At 32.9% G+C, this 20,700-nt stretch overlaps 2 protein-coding genes across 6 annotated transcripts in view; one reads left to right on the forward strand and one right to left on the reverse strand.

The window, feature by feature from the left end:
* The first annotated feature begins 45 nt into the window (after window positions 1-45).
* Window positions 46-15,124, forward strand: LOC113039565 (signal transducer and activator of transcription 1-alpha/beta-like). Of its 3 annotated transcripts, XM_026197479.1 has the most exons (25): window positions 46-207; window positions 1,357-1,501; window positions 2,464-2,614; window positions 2,762-2,857; window positions 3,083-3,172; window positions 3,258-3,336; window positions 4,235-4,326; window positions 4,425-4,576; window positions 5,322-5,480; window positions 5,558-5,650; window positions 5,750-5,809; window positions 5,926-5,949; window positions 6,047-6,134; window positions 6,241-6,282; window positions 6,860-6,943; window positions 7,036-7,134; window positions 7,256-7,391; window positions 7,484-7,539; window positions 7,643-7,734; window positions 8,818-8,957; window positions 10,048-10,236; window positions 10,329-10,404; window positions 13,459-13,528; window positions 13,621-13,653; window positions 13,742-15,124. In XM_026197479.1, exons 2-25 carry the CDS (start codon window positions 1,374-1,376, stop codon window positions 13,763-13,765), a joined length of 2,253 nt encoding a protein of 750 aa, XP_026053264.1. In that variant the 5' UTR covers window positions 46-207; window positions 1,357-1,373; the 3' UTR covers window positions 13,766-15,124. The 3 variants fall into 3 exon arrangements, with proteins under 3 accessions (XP_026053264.1, XP_026053266.1, XP_026053267.1); XM_026197482.1 differs by lacking the exons at window positions 46-207; window positions 1,357-1,501 and adding an exon at window positions 2,068-2,185; XM_026197481.1 differs by lacking the exons at window positions 13,459-13,528; window positions 13,621-13,653; window positions 13,742-15,124 and having other exon boundaries at window positions 10,329-10,408.
* A 760-nt stretch (window positions 15,125-15,884) lies between these two features.
* Window positions 15,885-20,700, reverse strand: part of LOC113039566 (glutaminase kidney isoform, mitochondrial-like) — a 28,758-nt gene continuing 23,942 nt past the window's right edge. For all 3 annotated transcript variants that reach the window (XM_026197484.1, XM_026197483.1, XM_026197485.1), the window contains 4 exons: window positions 20,054-20,115; window positions 19,872-19,948; window positions 19,653-19,716; window positions 15,885-18,514 (listed from right to left, as the gene is read on the reverse strand). In XM_026197484.1, the coding sequence (XP_026053269.1) occupies window positions 18,361-18,514; window positions 19,653-19,716; window positions 19,872-19,948; window positions 20,054-20,115 (357 nt within the window). In that variant the 3' untranslated portion in view covers window positions 15,885-18,360. The remainder of the gene's footprint in view (window positions 18,515-19,652; window positions 19,717-19,871; window positions 19,949-20,053; window positions 20,116-20,700) is intronic.

A 20,700-nucleotide genomic window follows, 5' to 3' on the forward strand; every position in this document is an offset into this window, starting at 1 on the left:
GGCTTGCTGATTGGTTCGCCCAGGTGTCGCTCAAACACACACACACGCTACTTGCGCAGAAGGATTCGGAAAGGCTACTGGGAAATCAATAACAAATCGACAATAACAGGGAGCTGGCCCGTTCTTCCGCGTTATTCTGCGGCTGTGGAACACATTATTACATATTCGTGGATTCGTACTTTTACCGGATTCGGATAACGTTTGGGGGTGAGTAACAAAATAATAACTTTAATTTCCGCGTTCATTTTATTTTCTCCTGCGTGAAATTTTACAGGAAGTTTTGATCTCACGTTTGATTAATGTTTGATATACTTAGAATTAATGGAATCGTACGATATTAGAGGTTTTTACTAGTAAGAACGCAATGGAAAACATAAAAGCCCTTTAAATATTAAGCTCTTATGTAAACTATTCTGCAGTTACATGTGGCCCTGACGAATGCAGGCAAAACAATATAATGTGTTCATGAATTCTGTAATATCTAATACTAATAATAATAAAAGCAGCAGAACAACATCGATCAGTATAGCATTATTATTATTATTATTATTATTATTATTATTGATTCCAACGCAGTCTAAAAGGTCAAACTTGCTGAGCAAATTTAAAAGTATAAAAAAAAGCCACACACATGCACCCACCCACCCACGTTTAGCTAACGTTACTTTAGCTGTCTGAAATAAGAAACACAACAGACGTGTTTTATTTATATAAAGACTTAAAATAGATTAATACAAAACCAGTACCTCCAAATCCCACCCTACATACACGTGCACGCACGCGCACACTTTTTTCAAGCGTTCAAAATAAAATAAATGTCTTTTTGACATTACCAATGTTCAGTTACAGTAACGGTTGTTTCTGTTGTAACGTTATGCTTTCTTTAAAATAAAGGTATCATCTGGCTTGTAACGCAATCTAATGTGTACAGACATTCTGTTTAATGCAAGGAAGCATGCATATATTCAATTTTCTGTTATTCTTTTTGCTTTGGTTTTATTTAATCCTACTGTAAACTAAAACTATGAACACATTTTCATAACAATAATAATATAATAACACTCATATTCACTACAGACTTTGCCGTAACAGAAAAATATGTGCATTTTTGATACTAATCATAATAGTTAAAACAATAATATATGGCTTACTTAACAGCTTTACACAAATGAGCTTTTTATGCTAAACGTTTTAGAAGATGTGTAAGTAGCTGCTAGGTTAGAGAAACACACTACACAAAAAAGCCCCTCTAAGGATGTAGTGAGCCATTCATGCGAGATAGAAATCTCATTATCTTGCATCTTGCAGAGAAATGGTGTTTATCAGCCATAATTTGTCATGTATTTTAATTCTCAGCCTACAGAGTTGCAGAAATGAGTCAGTGGTTGGAGCTACAGCAACTGGATTCGAAGTTTTTGGAACAGGTCGACCAACTGTACGATGACAGCTTTCCGATGGCCATCCGGCAGTACCTCAGCTGCTGGATAGAAAGCCATGACTGGTGCGGATCAGCATTTTACATCTTTACTACTACGTCAAACACATAACCACAACCTTCTGCAAGTATAATGACGCTAAAAGAAGCAACCAAGATTATTCTAAACAGTGTTTTTTTTATGAAGTGAAAAAAGTTAATTGAAAGTATTAATATATTATTAAATTAGGAAAATGGCAAGAAATATTTTTATATTTTTTAATGTGCATTTACATTTTAAGGGTAACTGGAATAATAATATGAGCATATTAATAATATTTTTTTTATTAAAATATGAACTAATTCATCTTAAGGTGCATGTTTTTTTTAAGGCAATTCAAATGTTAGGATATAAAATGATAAAATATGAGAGTATTATTATTTTTTTAAGTGCATTTATTTAAAAAAATGCAATTAGAATATTAATATTAACATGTTAAAATAATATTATACAAAAATATGGATGAATACGTTTTTAAATCTGCATCTTTTTTTAAAGTAAAAAAAAAAAAAAATCTAAATAAAAATATTAATTATTATTATTATTTGTAATTTTTTTTTTTTTACAGGTAAAGAAATCTACTATTTACCAAAAAAACAAAAGAACTGTTTATTGTACATAAGGCCCTCATGTTGAGATCACATGATGTTAATAAACTTGAATGAACTTCAGATGAACTCACTTCCAATATGACATCTTCCAGAAACACAGTATGTTTTGCACACAACGAACCTGTTGTAACAACATTATAAAAGGCATTGTGGGTTCTCCAGAGCTAGTGAGGGCAACAGAAAGGCAAATTCTGCAGGATTGGTTGTTCAGTAAGACAAATAAGAATCAGTGCAACGTAAAGAAATAGTTGCATAGTGCATTTTTCTGATAAAAGGGGCATTATATAGGCACAAATATAGGATTTGTGTTAAAAATAGAATTCAAACCAGTTTCAGGTTCATTTGGTGTGAATCCTCTGTTCTTTGTTCTCTTAAAGGGACCATGTTGCTAATGTGGAGAATGAGTCGCTGGCAACTGTGCGGTTTCATGATCTTTTGACCCAGTTGGATCACCAACACAGCCGCTTTGCGATGGAGAAAGACTTCCTGAACCAGCACAATATCCGCAAGATTAAGAGGAACTTGCAGGTGCCTGTCTGCAACTGGCTACACAATCATTTCCTTTTAGTATTTGTGTCACAGCCGCTGCATCATTAGGCAATAAACAGATCAGAAAAACAAGTTGCAACATGCAAACAGTTGAGGTTCTGAGTTCACACAAACCTTGTGTTTCAGACCCTCTTCCAAGACAATCCCGTTTCAATGGCGATGATCATCAGTAGGAACCTTAGCGAGGAAAGGAAGATTCTGGCTGCTGCCCAAGTGTCAGAGGTCAGGAATTATACAACGACAGCCACTGATTTTCAACACCGTGAAGTTGAATATGCCATTTAAATCTTTATCGAAATCATTTTAAAATAATAGTTCAACCACAAAGAATTTATAGAACTTTCTTTTTTATCTGTAAAACACAAAAGGAGATATTATGCAATACTGTACAAGCCGCTCTTTTCCACATAATGACATAATGAGTTAGTAATTAGTATGCTGTTACAGAATCGAACCGAAAACACCCAAAATGACATGATCGTGGAGAAACATCGAGAGATGGATGGAAGGGTGAAAGACATAAAGATGAAAGTACAGGTGATGTACACTAACACTATGGCATTCTATGTCTAATTCTTATAGAAAAGTTGTGTAAAACAGCTTTTTTTAAATTTCCCTTCAGGACACAGAGCAGACTATCAAAAATCTAGAAGACCAGCAAGACGAATACGACTTCAAGAGCAAAACTCTACAAAGCAGAGGTAACAGGATTAAAATATGCCTTATCCGTAGTCAAAAACGAATTTTCATAAAATGTGTGGTCACATTACTAAAATTTCTGCTTTATTTATCTATTGCTTATTTTGCCTGTGAAAATTCGTTGAACAACAGTAAGTGTGACTGCGTCTTCAGTCAGAACTAGATATTTATTTGAAAAGTATAGAAGCGCAGTATTGCTTATTTGTGAAACATTGGTAAATGTGATTTACCTTACGTCAGAACCCGAAGTACTGAAACTCATTATTGCTTATTGAAAAAAAATTAACAATGGTAAGTGTCAGAACTAGCTAATTATGCAAAAAGCAGGCTATAGAAACTCAGTATTGCTTATTTTGTGAAAATTCACCAAACTAGCTAATGTGACACAACTCAAGTCGGAAGTAACTTTTTGTCAGGTACTGAAATTCGCTCGCGAAGATTTGCCAAACGACTGCACCTTTAGTACCAAAACTCAAAACTCATAGCTATTTTTTTCAGTAAGTGCTGAAACGAAGTATTGCTTATTTCACTCACGAAAATTTGTCAAACGACAGTAAATAGCTATTTATTTGAAAAATGTAGAAATTGAGTATTGCTTATTTTGCTCTTGAAAATTTGTCAAACATCTGTAAATGTGATGCAACACAAGTTGGAACTAGCTATTTGTTTCACGTGTAACTGCATCCTAGGTCAGAATTAGTTAATTATTCAAAAAGTACGGAAAATCAGTATTGCTTATGTCATGAAAATTCACCAAACGATGGTAATGTGTTACACCATTAATTCAGGAGTTGCTATTTTTCATCAATTACTGACATTCATTGCTTGTGACATTTTGTTTAAGATGGTAAATGTCCCTGCACCTTAGGTCAGAACTAGCTATTATTTATTTTTTAACAGAGGAACTGAACGGGACAATTTCAAAGGAAGACCTGAACCGTGAGAGACTGACTATCCATGCCATGTTTGTGAAACTCAACGAAACAAGAACGGTGAGAACATTGGTGATCCATCACATTTTCCTGTTCTGTAATGCTTATTGGTTAGCGAAGAGAAGCAGTTACTTTCAACCTTGTTTGTGTGCCTGTAGAAAGTGATCAGTCACATGTCAGAGGTGTTAAACAATATGGATCCGGTGGTCTTTGAGCTAATCTCAACAGAACTGCCCGAATGGAGACGCCGTCAACAGATGGCTTGCATCGGTGGACTAACCAATGTCTGCTTGGACCAGCTGCAGAACTGGTAACAAACACAAACCACATTAATTTATGTTTTCCATCTAACCATATATATATATATTTTGAGTAGTAACACTAGTAATACTTTTTTTTTAATTTGCAATTGCAAAATTGTAAAAAGCCCATGATTCTCGAAAGTTTTGGAAATATTGGCAATATGTAAATAGTTATTTCGCTAAACTGTTGAAATTGGGCCTTTTTTGTTCACAAAATGTTATAAACCTTTTCCACCTGCAAAATTTTACAGAAATATCCACAGTATACAAATAGTTTGACAATATTTAAATAGCTTTGTAAAAAAAAATATGCAGGCAAAATTTTATAGACATTTTCTACTTGCGAAATTTCACAGAAATATTAACGCTATTAAATATCGACGTATTTAAATATAGATAATTGTGATACACTAATGACAGGAGACAGTGAATTTTACAGACATGCAAAATTTCACAGAAATATTGTAAATTCACGAAAATTTCGCTACACTATTGATTTGTTTTTTGCTCACAAATTTATGAAATTTTTCTGCCTGCAAATTTTCAGGGAAATATTGATAATATTTAATATATTGGCAGTATATAAATATTGATCATTTTGTAACACCACTGACAATGGACTTTTTTGTGCACAAAATTTAATTTGAGAGACCTTTTCTGCCTTTCACAGTATAAAAATATTGATAATTTTGCTAAATCACACTTTTAGGCTCTATAAAATCACATTTAAATCATATTTGTTTTTCTCCTAAGGTTTACTTCTCTAGGAGAATCTCTGCTTCAGCTCAGGCAGCAGCTCAAGAAACTTCTGGAGCTGGAGCAGAAATTCACATACGAAAAGGATCCCATCACCCTAATCAAAAGCACTCTGGACGACAGGATCATGATGAACTTCAAAAACCTCATCACAAAGTAAGAAATCTACTTTGCTTAAAGTTTCTTTTCACTGATTATGGTTTATTTTGACCTATTTTGTGGATTTTTTTCAGCTCCTTGGTAGTCGAGCGACAGCCATGCATGCCGACCCAACTGCAAAGACCTTTGGTGCTGAAGACGGGTGTTCTGTTCACCCTCAAATTACGGTAACTGTAAACACACAGCAGATGTTTCGCATTTCTCTATTTCAAGGGCAGATAATGTTCAGTTGATGAATGATGAATCACATTATTTCTGTGCTCCAGGCTGCTCATAAAACTTCAGGAATTCAACCACACTGTTCGGGTGAAGGTGCAATTCGACAAGTAAGTGTTGTACATACTCTGACTCAACCGTAAATCATCAAGGGATTTTTTCTGTCTCTAAATTAGCTAGTAAATTAGCATACAAGTTTATTTATGTGTATCTTTTCCTCTTTCAGGGATATCGTTGAGAAACGGAAAGGGTGTGTCCTACAAAATTTCCTTATGCACATACTATTTTATAGGTATAATTACCCTAAAAATGACAATTTCACTGACTTAGTAATGCTCCTGTTTTAGGTTTCGCATGTTCAACATCTTGGGAACGGCCATGAAGGTGATGAACATGGAGGAATCCAATGGGATGGCAGCAGAATTCCGTCATCTGGTAAAATGAAAAGAAAAAAAATAGCAAATCACAGTATAGCTTCATTGTAAAATCATAATTTAATCAAATAGTAAGTCGCAGTAACAAAATTAATTTTACTTCACAGCAACTGAAAGAGAAGAAAGTTACCGGAAACAGAACAAGTGAGGTGAGTTCAAAATGTTTTAGAAAAAAAAGACTCTTCTGATTACTAATGCTGTAATTATTATAATTATTATCAATGTCGAAAACCATGGCGCTGCCTAGTATTTCTGTGGAAATTGTTTTTTTTTTTTCAGAATAGTTTGATAAATAAAAGAGTTCAACAACATTTATATGAGATAGAAATCTTTTTTAACATCATAAATGTCTTTACGGTCACTTTTGACCAATTGAATGCATCCTTTCAGAATAAAATTTTCCACATTTCTTGTTTCTTGTCATCAAATTGTTAAGAAAAGGTCAAATCTGTTATCATTGACTCACCTACCAAAGCTGCATGACATTTGTTCTTATGTGGATCATAAAAATCTCCAGAAATCTACAAATTGTCAAGAAATGAGTCCATGACTCTTTGTGTTCAGTTTTTCTAGTCTTCTGAAGTCATATAATCATTTAGTGTAAGAAACGAGCAGAAATGCAATTCCCTCTTTGTGTAGCTCTTCTTCACTTTTTAATTTCTGCATAGTCGAGCTTTAAACTTGCTAGAACAGCACCTCAAAAGTTCTCTCTTGCACGTTGGGCAGGGCCCTCTGATCGTCACGGAGGAACTTCACTCCATCACCTTCGAGGCTGAGCTCTGCTGGTCTGGAATGGTCATGAACTTCGAGGTCAGAAGATTCTTCAGAACAACCGAGTTTAAAAACACAAACGGCACCAAATCATGATCATCATCCGCTTTCTTCTCTCTCTCCATCTTCAGACCACATCTCTGCCCATAGTTGTGATCTCCAACGTCAGTCAGCTCCCCAGTGGATGGGCCTCCATCATGTGGTACAACATGCTGACTTCTGAACCAAAGGTAAGTCCTCTTCAACACTAATGGTTTAGTAATAAATATAAGCTCTACCTGCACCACAAAATATAATTCTGGAGGCTTTTCCACAGAATTCCATTTTCTTTGATTGTTTCTTTTTATCCAGAACCTTGCGTTCTTCGTGACTCCTCCTTCAGCCACGTGGGGGCATCTATCAGAAGTGCTGAGCTGGCAGTTCTCCTCCATCACCAAAAGAGGTCTTAACCAAGAACAGTTAAGCATGCTGGGTACCAAACTCCTTGGTAAGTATGATACACTTACTTCACACAGAGCACAACTGATTCTCTCGGAACAGATGAACTAAATGCACAAGCGTTGAAACTTGGGCCCACAGGACCTAAAGCTGTGATGGATCCTGAAGCTCAGATTCCTTGGAATAGATTCTGCAAGGTTGGTCTATACAAGATTTTTTATTTTATCCATTAAGTCGAAATTTCCTAGTTCCCGCTGTTTGTTTAGAAGTGATTTGATTTGAGACTTGTGTTCAATGTAGTCTGGCAGTGAGAAGAACTTCACCTTCTGGCTGTGGATTGAAGGAATTTTGGACTTGATAAAGAGACACCTGCTGAGTCTGTGGGACGATGGGTAGGAAACCAGATATGTTTGAATAATGAGAATCCAGCTAGGAACAACATCTTATATGGTTCTAGCTGGTCTAGACGGTTGATCACCTGGACCGACTTGGTCTGTCTGACCATTTTGGTCAGCCACCATTTCACATACCAGGGTTATTGTCGTTAACAAAAACTTTAAAGCGCTCCTATTATGGGTTATTAAAGGTTCATATTTTGGTTTTGGGAGTCCCCAACAACAGGTTGACATGCTTTGTTACACACTGTATGAAAGGTAATTTTTAAAAAATTCATAAAAGGGGCTCTTTAATTTTAAGTTTATTACGTTTAAGCTAAAGCAAAAAAATTAACGAATGTAACCCTGGTCCACAAAACTTATGTCTTATGTGTAAATTTTTTTACACTGAGATTTATGCATCATCTGAAATTTAAAATTTAAAATCTGAATAGAGAAAATTGCCTTTGAAAGTTGTCCAAATTAAGTTCTTAGCAATGCATATTACTAATGAAAAATTTAGTTTTGATATATTTACGGTAGGAAATTTACAAAATATCTCCATGGAACATGATCTTTACTTAATGTCCTACTGATTTTTGTCATAAATATATATAAACTAATCAAAATTACAAAAGCAGTAAAGCACATAGCATAATGAAACACAACAAAATTGTCAATATAAGATGGAAAACTTGAAGTTAAGTGAGTAAAAATGGAATTGCAAATAACTGAAGTAAGTTAAGTTGTAAAAAAAAAAAAAACTGAAGTAAAAATAAATTAAGCCTAAGTAGTTACAGTATATCTAAAAAGAACAAAAAACGAATACAACTGACAAAAGCATAAAACAAAATGACAAAAAAATTCAAAATATGAATAAAAACTAAAATAGTATATAAATAATACTAAAATAAGTGTCACAAAATTATTACATTTAAGCATAAACGATAGCAAAAATACATAGAAATATCTTTAGGAATGTTCATCTTTAAATTTGATTGTGTCTAAAGTTTTAAAGTGTAAAAAGATGCCAAATTGTGTTTATATTAATAGACTTGCACAGTGGAATTTTTCTGCTTTATCCCTGTCTATCTTTCGCAGCTGTATAATGGGCTTTGTGACCAAAGACCGAACTAAAGCTCTGCTACATGACAAATTGTCCGGGACATTTCTGTTGCGCTTCAGCGAGAGTAACCGTGACGGAGCCATCACCTTCAGCTGGGTTGAACACGACGCAAACGGTGAGACGTTCCTTCACTCTGCGGAACAATAAAGAACTAATTAAAACAAATGTATCTGGTCTTTAGTGTTTTCACGGTACCAAAATGTCAGTATTCGATACCAATACCAGTGAAAATCCACGGTTCTCTGTACCAATTTCTGTACCAAAGCCAAACACAAAAATATGCTAATAAAAAAAAAACACACACACTTTTTATCACTAAATATAAATCCAATGCCATTCTTTATACTAATTTACAATAGTGTTTTAAGTTTTTCTACAAGTAATATAATTATGAAAAACAAGTAAACCAGTTTAACCCAAATTTAATTTGTCTTTTAATTTTTAATGTTTTGGTAAATAAAGGGGATTTGCTATTAAAATTAAAACATGGAAGAAATTTTGTGTTATTTATTTAAGTTTTATAAATTTTTTCAACAGTAGTAGCAGTATCACATACATTCAACTAAATAATAGTAATATTTCTAACCTTTATTTAAAAATGAACTTTTATTTTGACACTTGTTTTACTCAGATGAAATGGTAAAATGCTTGTGAAGTGACTCAGAACAGTTCTGGTGATGTTGTTTATGTATTTATGCCCCCATTGCTTCAGTCTATGTAGTAAACAAACCCGCACATCTCTGCCATTCACACGGAGATGCGCAGAACATGTAGGATTCATATTTCAACCAACTTTTGTGGCTTAACATTTACAGATACTGGTCCATATGGAGAATTGATTTGATAAATTTGTGCTTACTTTGACAAATTCCTTGACTGTTCATATTAAAATGTAAGTTTCATTTTCATGACTGGATTTTGAGATTCCGTCTGCGTTTTCTGCTTCGCGGAAATCATATCGCTGTATGCATCAAGAACCGGGTTGACCGGGTACTCAAAGAAACCTGGTACCGTGACATTTAAATTTTTTTAATACCGACTTGGTACTGAAGTACCGGGTCTTTTGACAACACTACTGGTCTTGAAATAAAAACATCCAAAAACAGCTAATTTGGATTTGGATCTCAGTTTCGCTTTGGCTTCAAATCAAATGTGTTTTGCAAATGTAATGCTCATGACTTAGGTTTGGTGTTGTGTTTGTTTAGAAGAGCCGCAGATTCGCTCCGTTGAGCCCTACACGAAGAAGGAACTCTCTGCCGTCTCACTTCCTGACATCATCCGCAATTATCGCGTGATGGCGGCCGACAACGTCCCAGAAAACCCTCTGCGCTTCCTATTTCCCAACTTACCCAAAGACGAGGCCTTCAAAAAATACTACTCCAAACCTACCGACAGTACGAAACACACAGTTGCAAACTACGTAAAATATGAATAAATGTATAAAATAATGTGTATATATATATACAAAGACTTTTGTTTTATCCAGAGCAAGAACCAATGGATGTGGATAAGAAGTTACATGAAGGATACATAAGCACCACTCTCATCTCCATCTCTGAAATGTAAGTCAATGTTAACCCTCTGATGCTACTTGCATAGTGGTCAAATGAATATACTATATTTTAGTTTGATGTTTATACTTAATATTTTAGGACAATTTATAGGATTAAATTATATTTATGGTATTGTTATGATCCATTTATTACCTGTATAGACCTGAAAAGGAAATTTGTTGTAAAAACTGTTGTAAACCTTACAAAATGCAAAAAAAATATACAAAATACAATTTTAATATTTTCTACGAAATATATATATATATATATATATATATATATATATATATATATATATATATATATATATATTTTTTTTTTCGAAAACATGTTTTACTCAAAAACTGCATGAAAATCAAATCCAAACCTAAGCAATTTGTGTTTCCAAATTTGAGGTCGATATCATGAAATGTGAGCTTTGAGTAAGATTGTGTTTGGGCGCAGTACCAAACATTTCCACTAGATGCAATTTGTTCCCATTAATTTCCAAAGTGGGAATTTTTGATTGCAAATAGTATAACGTTGTACACAAAAAACAAAGTGAACATTCACATTGCGTTATCACTATATTTTTCATGTCCCTTGGGCGAATAAAAACAACGCGCATGCACGCTTGAATATTGTGTTTTGTGGCAATCACATCATCCAATTCGCATCATTCTTACCATCAGACGTGAATTTGCATTTATTTGAGTATTTGCATCGACTTTATATGTAATCTACTTGTCCAAATAATTATTTTTTTTTTTAGCTTTTTTCAGGGCCGTGTAACCTTTTCAAATCATGTCCATGTTTATTTATTTTTTTATGTTCACATAGCGCCAGTGGTGGACAGTAACGGAGTAGCTTTACTTCGTTACTGTACTTAAGTACATTTTTCAAGTATCTGTACTTTACTGGAGTAGTTTTATTTTGAGCAACTTTTACTTTTACTTCACTACATTCCAAAGCATAAAATCGTACTTTTTACTTCACTACATTTCATAAAACATATCGTTACTCCCTATAATATATCACGTGCTCCGATACGCAGAAGCGGTGTCTGATTCATCATGAACGAACTGAATCTTTTCAAAATAAACTTTTAAATCGGATCGCGAATCGCACCAAACGATTCGTTTACGAATTAGAATGATCCGATTGCAGCTGTTCTGGAGTCGACCACTCACTGATTCAAATGAACCGTTTAGTGCGAGACTGCGAGTCCCCAGAAGTAAGAACCGGGAGATCTTGTGAGCGCGCGTGCGTCTGACGTTGCTAAAAGTAAGTTATTAATGTCGAAATTTTGGATTAATTATTGTAACTGAATATCATATTTAGGTCAAAACTGTCAGTTGTTTGGGGACTAAATCCGTTGTAAACAGTGATCTATTTAAGCCCACTGAAATGCTCGAGTGCAGACGATGCAGACACACCAATTTTAGGTAAAAAAAAAAAAAAAAACAACAACAAAAAACTCCATAAAATAACACAGATTAAATACAATAACTCATGCACGTTCAAATTCACCGCTGCCGTAATGTTAACAGTTTTATTAAAATGTCCTATGTGACGTCTGTTTTTATATTGTTTATCGAAAGTAACGTTATACATATGTATATTGTTTGGATTAACTAGACGAGTAGACAGACATGAAGGTTCATCGTATCAGATTATAGATTATATAGATTACATAATATAGATTACATCTGGTTAGAAAAGAAAGGATGTGATGTTCAGAACATGGTAACTACAGTAATTATCAGTGGGAAGAGATGCACCCCTTTTGGCCAGGGGTGTTTTTAAACCACATACAAGATTTGAGAAGGAAAAAATCATTATGAATTTTTTTTTATTATTTTCTTCCTTAAAATGTTCTTCCTAACTTCAGGCCTTATTATCATGTCATATATACAGTACAGACCAAAAGTTTGGACACACCTTCTCATTCAAAGAGTTTTCTTTATTTTCATGACTATGAAAATAGTAGATTCACGCTGAAGGCATCAAAACTATGAATATACACATGTGGATTATATATGGAATTATATACATAACAAAAAAGTGTGAAACAACTGAAAATATATCATATTGTAGGTTCTTCAAAGTAGCCACCTTTTGCTTTGATTACTGCTTTGTACACTCTTGGCATTCTCTTGATGAGCTTCAAGAGGTAGTTACCTGAAATGGTCTTCCAACAGTCTTGAAGGAGTTCCCCGAGAGATGCTTAGCATTGTTGGCCCTTTTGCCTTCTGTCTGCGGTCCAGCTCACCCCTAAACCATCTCGACTGGGTTCAGGTCCGGTGACTGTGGAGGCCAGGTCATCTGGCGCAGCACCCCATCACTCGCCTTCTTGCTCAAATAGCCCTTGATGCCTTCAGTGTGACTCTACAATTTTCATAGTCATGAAAATAAAGAAAACTCTTTGAATGAGAAGGTGTGTCCAAACTTTTGGTCTGTACTGTAACTGTGATGTTCTGTAAAACAACAAACTTTAAAATACTTTTTTCTTACTGGTGAAAATCAGATGGTCATCTCTGTTTTCTCTCAGGTACATCACAGTGTAAGCTTCAGAGTGAGCATTACTCTCATCAGCGTAGTCCATATCAACAACAAAAATATATCTTGACTCCATATAGTGGTTATTTTGAAAAAAAATCCAAGGTATTTTGAGCAGTAGGATTATAAAAAATGTGCTTAAATTAAATTAAGTAGCCTATATAAAATTGCAAACATCTATCTTGCAGTACTTTTTTACTTAAGTACATAAAAAATTGAGTACTTTTGTACTTTCACTTAAGTAAAATTGAAAAAGGAGTACTTTTACTTTTACTGGAGTAATATTTTACCATATGTATCTGTACTTTTACTCAAGTACTTGATTTGTGTACTTCGTCCACCACTGCATAGCGCACTCCAAAACCTTTGCCAAATTTCAAACCATTCTGATTACGTAAAAAAAGAATAAAAACATAAAAAACAAGAAGTAAAAGCACATAAATAAATCCCTTACATTCATTTTAAAATGCCATGTCTCTGCTAACGTACAGGACTGCAAAAATAACTGCTTTTAAATAATTTTAGGCAACCACAAGACTATAACGACACACTCATGCCAATGTCACCTGAGGTTTATGGCGAGCTTGAGCGCATGGTATGAAAAATTATAATTATATATTTACAATATAATTTAAAGAAATACTTAAAATATTAACAGCACTTATTCTCAATTTCTCTCTTTTTTAGAACCGATATGTCACCGATTCGTTAACTTTTGAGGTAGAGTACTATCATTCCTATGTATGTATATATAAATATAAAATGTAAATAGATTCTGATACTGCTTTTTTTGTTATTTTTTTCACAGCCCTCAGACTTGAGTCTCTCCTAAGTGACCTGAAAGGACAGATGATGCAGAGAAAAATTCAAATGTTTCCTTCATTCTGTGTTTCTTCTGCAATAACGCGAATGAAAGAGGAACATGTAGTCAATGTATAGCCATTGGGTTTGTGGTCCTCTCTTTTTCATTCTAACGTTATTTGAAAAACACTGTATACGCTGTCAACTATAGCATAAAGATATCCAAACAGATCGAATTAACCCCCATAGTAATGCCACTGTTACTACAGCACTCATTCTTGAAAACTTTTTAGACGGTGAAGTTGTGAATGAATAGCACTTACCGTAATTTTCTTAGATGCCAAGTAATAGAAAATGGAGGAGAAAGAGGGGGAGAAAAAAAAGCTAGATGGATACATTTCACAAAATCTTATTTTCTGTAAAGAAAATTAAACCTATTTTTAGGACTAATAAGAGTTTAATTACTGTAATGCAATCAGATATTCTATTAAAATGAAAGTGAAAAAACTTTTAATTCTAAAACATTACACAAGAGCAGTACATGTCATACTGCCTTGGATTTTTAAATTCAAATAAGAATAAATGATTGTAGTACAGCAATTTAACTAATAACAAAATGACTGTATTACAGTAATAAAACTACATTATGAAAATAATGTGAACAAACAAAAAAAAAACACAATGGTCCTCAACAAATATGGTCCTAAAATAGGCTTTCTTTTCTTTAAGCAAGTTTTAGAAACTATGTTTAAGTTTCTTCTGTTTGGTTTTGGGATAAAACCTCCCAAAGATGCATCCAGAAAGAACTATGACAGGCCTGACTAAACCCTTTAAGCTGTTTCCTAACACCGTTTCTAAATATGTGAAGAAAAAAAGAGACTGGTGCTCTATTAGTGTTATGTTCCCTTAATGTTGTCACTTCTCACTTTTTGCACTGGATTGGACTGCTGTGTTTAATTACAGAGCAATATTTGATTTTGTCTTATTTGTTTTGGACATGATAGAAAGTTATTACTTTGGAATAACTTAAACCTCTGCACCTTAGAAACTTTCGGCACAGACCAACGATATGCAAACCCCACATTGGCGAAAGAAAAGGTACTGTGTCGAATGTGTGAAAAAAAAGAGATACATTTATAAACATTGCAAAAATGTTTTAAAATAGCTAAAAATTACATCTTTGAAATCTCAATTGAATGGGTATCTGTCTGATGCATGTACAGCTACAAGATAAGAAAAAATTATATCAAAAGTTATGTATGTTCAAAGACTTTATTGTTTTTATCTAGTATTTCTTGTGTGGAATATATTGATCAACTTTGACGTTAAATTCATACTAATCTAGAACATCTACAGCATGGCATAGTTAAAGGATAGAAGGATATTAAAAGGAAATATCACAATAACAATGCAATACATTCGTAGCAGTAATAAACAAATGCAGAAAAAAATAATAACAGCTTTCTCTGGAAAATAAACAAGACATTACACAATACAACAAAAACTGACTAAAAATATGTCAAGGAAACGAAGCAGTTTTCAGTAAAAGTCAGATATGATCGATGACCTACTTTTGTTTGTACTCGAGTCTCTTGGTTGAGTTGCTTACATTTTTATTCCAATAAATAACACAATTTCCACAGTTTATCCTGTACATACACACACACACACACACACACACATTTATAATATTTTAACAACAGTGTCCCTTTAGAAATTATTCACATAACTGAGATCTACTTAGCTTTGGAGGTTTTTCAAGTATACTCGTGCTTCTTTGTCATCCGTACTGTACATTAGAACAATCGATGTGCTTTTCCGCAAACAATATGTGCTTATAGACATGAAACCAACAGTTTATGAAGTTACTTCATCAAATTATACAACTGATGGGACATGTTTAGACTGCTTTTTGACCATAGCAGTCAGTGTTAATTCCAGTGCATTTTTGTTTATTTTCGACTTTCTATCTTGTTATTTCACCATGTACCAAGAATAAAACAGAAAATGTTTTTTTTGGCTTGGTTCTTTTCCCAAACGATCGCAAAACTAAATCACAAAACAAATACATTTTCACATCCTGGATTTAAATATCTTGCAGAATAACCAAAGGTAACACTGCAACCAAGTTTGAATATTTCTTGTGTTGGTTTTTCACATAATTATTCATTAAACAACTGCCATTAGATTGGCATTATGCTGAAGTATTGAAATACATCCCTGTTCAAAAATACAGGAAGTTCCTGTAATACAGTGAAACAGGTATGAAAACTGTACTTTTGATTCTTTAAAGTAATTTTGGTAACAATTTACACTAAATTTAAATTGGTTAACATTAGTTAGGTACATGGCTATCAAATACGGGACATTCCTGTAGTTCATTGACTGGGCAGGTATAATATTTGTCCCTCTAGTGCTTAAAATTAATTTCATGACACCTAATGTTAATAAATGGAAACGTATTATAAAATATATAGGTATGAAATACAGGAAATGTTTTAGTACAATGAACTAACAGGTGGAAAATGGTAATTTTTGTAACAATTTACAAAAAGTTGCAATTTGTTAACATTAGTTAAGCAGGTAAGTACCAAATACAGGTAATTTCCGTAGTACATTTAAAGTCCAGGTATGAAAATGGTCCTTCTAGTACTTTAAAGTAGTTTTGGTGACATTTTACAGCAAGTTGCAATTTGTTAACATTAGTTAAGAAGACATATATTAAATACAGGAAATTCCTTAAGTGAAAGGGCAGGTACAAAAATGTTCCTCTTGTTTTAATTTAATTTTTTAACACTTTACAATAAGTTTCAATTTGCTAACTAGTTAGCTGGTTTCCAAATACAATAAATTCCTGTAGTACACTTCACTAATGTTAATAAACTGAAATTTACTTTAAATTATATAGGTATGAAATACAGGAAATTTAGGAAGAGGCAGGTGGAAAATGGTCCTTCTAGTACTTTGAAGTAATTTCAAAAAGTTTCAAATTGTTAACATTAGTTAAGAAGTTAAGTATCGATACAGGGAATTTATGTAATACAATGAAAGTCTGGGACCAAAAATGATCCTTCTAGGGCTTTAAAGTAAATTTATTGACACTACACTAATGTTAACAACTGTAAAGATACTGAATACTGGTAATTTGTGTAGAACAATGAATGGGCTGGTAAGAAAATGGTCCTTTTAGTGCTTTAAAGTAATTACGTTTACATGTTACAATAGGCTTAGGTTAACATTAAGTATACAGGTATCGAATACAAGGAATTCCTGTCAATGAACAGGCAGGTATGAAATTTTTCCTCTTGGTGCTTTAAATAATTGTAAAGTAACACTTTACTATTACAGAAGTTTGGAAGATGGCTATCAAATACAGGAAATCCCTGCAGTACATTTAACAGCCAGGTATAAAAATAGCCTTCTAGAGATTTAAAGTAATTTTGATGCCACTTTACTAACAAATTTAAACTTATTTTAAATTATATAGGTACCAAATACAGGGAATTCTTGTAGTATAATGACCACACTTCTAGTGTCAGTAATTTTGGTGACAATTTACAGTAAGTTTCATTCATTGACATTAAGCACATATACATCAAATACAGAAATTTCCTGTAGTTCGTTGAACAGACTGGTACGAAAAAGTTCCTTGTAGTGCTTAAAAGTAATTTCGGTAACACTTCACAATAAGTTTCAGTTAGTTAACATTAGGTAAATGTGTATCATGAATTAACCATCAATACTTTTACAACATTTATGAAGCTTGGTTATTGTTATTTTTTACAGATACATTTTAAATTAACAGTATAAACTATTTTGAAGCAACATTAACAATGAACAAGAATATATTTCTTAATTGCCTAGATTTCTTAATTGCCAAGAGGTTAATAAATTATGTGAATTATTAGTATGATACCTAAATTAATTAATGTTAACTATAATTGTAAAAAAAAGCATATTGTAAAGTGTTACTTTAGTTTAATAAGATACTGAAATACAAATAAATCTAATACAAATAAAAAAAAAAAGTGCAATTTTTTTTGGGACAATCAAATAACTGTCCTAATTGGAACATATTCCCAACATGATACACAAATAAGTTGAAGGCATAAAGAACTACATCTGTTTTTCATGTTGATGTATAACTCAAGGATAAAGTCAAGGGTAAAGAAATGGTGTAAAAAAAAACTAAAAATAATAATAATAAATCAGAATGACACATCCCTCCCAATGCTACCCTCTCCAGTCAAGCTGCCTTTTCTTAGAACTTTTCTTCAATATCTATTTGACATCATTATTTATGAAGGTTCTCAAACCATAAATGTACATAACTATGTATACACCTTTTATATATATATATATACTTTATATATTGAGCATATTAAATTTATAAGATACAGCTAAATAAGACCTTTATGAGGCTACATTCTCCCGAGTTTAAGATAAAACAAACTTACCACGTTAATGGAGGTTAAACATCACACACAAACATCACAAAACAGGGTAAAGGGCCCAAAGACTATTTTTGTGTCTGGTAAGTTTTCTTCTTAAATGCGTACCTCAGACACACTCACACTCAGACACTCACTGGGAAAATCTGGAGTATTTTAACTTGACAGATCGCCTCTACAGCATCCCGTCCAGGTTCTTCTCGGCCGTCTCCTTGTCGCTGTCGGCAGTGGTCTCCTTGGGGCTGTAGGTGTTGTGATAGTCCTTCAGGATTGTTACGACATCGTGATGGCCAAAATGAATGGCCTCGTCCATGGGAGTGTTACCCCACCTGTATGGGGATCAAACGGCAAGTTTAGAGGAACAGCATCTGCTTTGTACTGTTGATTATCATTTTAAGTCATTTCTTAGTGTGAAGAACTTAAATGGAAGACAATGGGGTGAGTGTACACAACAACCATTAAAAACATATGATTCATAACATTAAATTAAGCTTCATTCTTCTTCTTTTTTTTTTTTACTTGTAAACAACAAACAATACATGCTTTAAAAAATTAATTATTTATGATTCGTAACTAATAAATAGTTAAACTTATAAAACTTGTTCTAAAAACATACTGTAAAGTGTTGCTATACAAGATAAATAACAGTTATAATTCAAATAATTATGTTAAAAATAAAAGTAATAGCCAGAATAATATACTATCAACATTCATTTTTTTCTATCTGTAATTTCTATTAATATTATTATATTTTTGAATGAATTAAATCAATGTTATATTTATTTTTTATTATTACACATTACTTATTTATAGAATAAATTAACTAACAATAAACAACACTTTCTCAGCATTTATTAATAGTTTTTTGTTTATTTCAATTTGCGCTAATAAATAATAAATCAATATTAACATTAACCTACAGTAGAGTAATCAATGCTGTTGCTTGTTAATAATTATTTTAATTATTTAGTTTTTAATTAAATAATAAATTAAATTGATAAAACCTAAGCATTCATTAAACAAAATAATAAAATAATTATATTAATTAATAATAATTAACTGCAATAATAAATAATAATTAACTGCAACCATTGTGATAATAATAATAAAACATTCACAATTATACAGTATCCATTTTCATTGTCAATAAACACTTTTATTAAGGTTAATATTATATTATGGTTAATATAATATTATAATATTAATATAATATTATATTATTAAATGGTAACACATTTATGGATATTTAAGCGCAATAAATTGACAAATAAATGCTTTCAAATGTATGAAAATATATTTAAAATAGCTAACAATAAGCAAATCAAAATCGTCTCATAGAGACAATTTCTTCAATACAGCTTTATTACATCTCTGTTTTGGAACATTTTGACCCACTTTTCACAAATAGGTGGTTTTAACAGTCATGCCACATAACAAGATCTGTGTTGTATTATTTCATATTCTCACCTATCTTTGGGCACAGGGTTCACCTTACAAGCTTCTAGAAGAAAACGTACAACCTCAGTGTGACCTGAAACAAACAAAAATAAAAAGTGTAAATTAGCAAGATTTCCACTCAGTAGAGAGAAAATTAGGTCAGGCAGAGGAAACAAACAGCAAGTCTGGGGTTTGGAGAGCATGATAATATCAATAGTTGCAGAGTTTGATGAGTTCCTGGCACTCCACCTTCAGCAGCAGCTACATGAAGTGCCGTCCGAGAGTCGTAATCTCTCTGCTCCATATCCATCGACGAGAGCGCGAACCTGCACAAAGCGCAAACACACGTGAAGCAAGAAACTCAAGATTTAAACTGCACAAATTGTTTTCAGAAATGGAAAAAAAAACATGATTTATTGGTGGAGCGGTACCTTCTCAGAGCCGACACGTCTCCTGTGTAGGCCGCAAACAGCAGGTTGATAACCGACTTGACCTGGAAGAAAACAGAGGAGTTGTTTGTTGTTCATTAACGACATCACGATGACACCATATCGATGCAAACTTTGCACAAATCGCTAGAAGATCCCAAAACATGGTGGGTCGCATTTGGGTTCTGCAAAGAATGACAACTTGTAAAACAATCGGACAGTTAAACGAAAATAACACAAAACAACAGTAACAAATGTTTTCAAAACTGGGATAAATAAACAAAATGCACACTCCGTTAAAATAAATTTGTGTTTAACAATCATTTAGTAAACCACAATGAGAAAATAAATAAGAAAAAAAGTCAAAGAAGAAAATCTTATGGGCACAAACAAGTGTTTTTTTTCAAGAGTTGCGAATATTTCATATTGTCACATTTCATTAAGGCAATGATAAAACTGAAAAAACAAACAAACAAAACATCAAGTTCTAGTCAGTATAACTGATAGCAAGTTTAAAACATTTCTCAATGGAAAGTAACTTGTAATTCAGTCAATTTAAGATGCACATCTATATTTTTTAACTCTATATTTAGTAAAAATTCCCTAAGGGCAAGTTATTTTTTTTCCATTGGCTCAAGTTAAAAAATATA

This window comes from Carassius auratus, chromosome 22, assembly GCF_003368295.1.
Source record: "Carassius auratus strain Wakin chromosome 22, ASM336829v1, whole genome shotgun sequence".
NCBI lineage: Eukaryota > Metazoa > Chordata > Actinopteri > Cypriniformes > Cyprinidae > Carassius > Carassius auratus.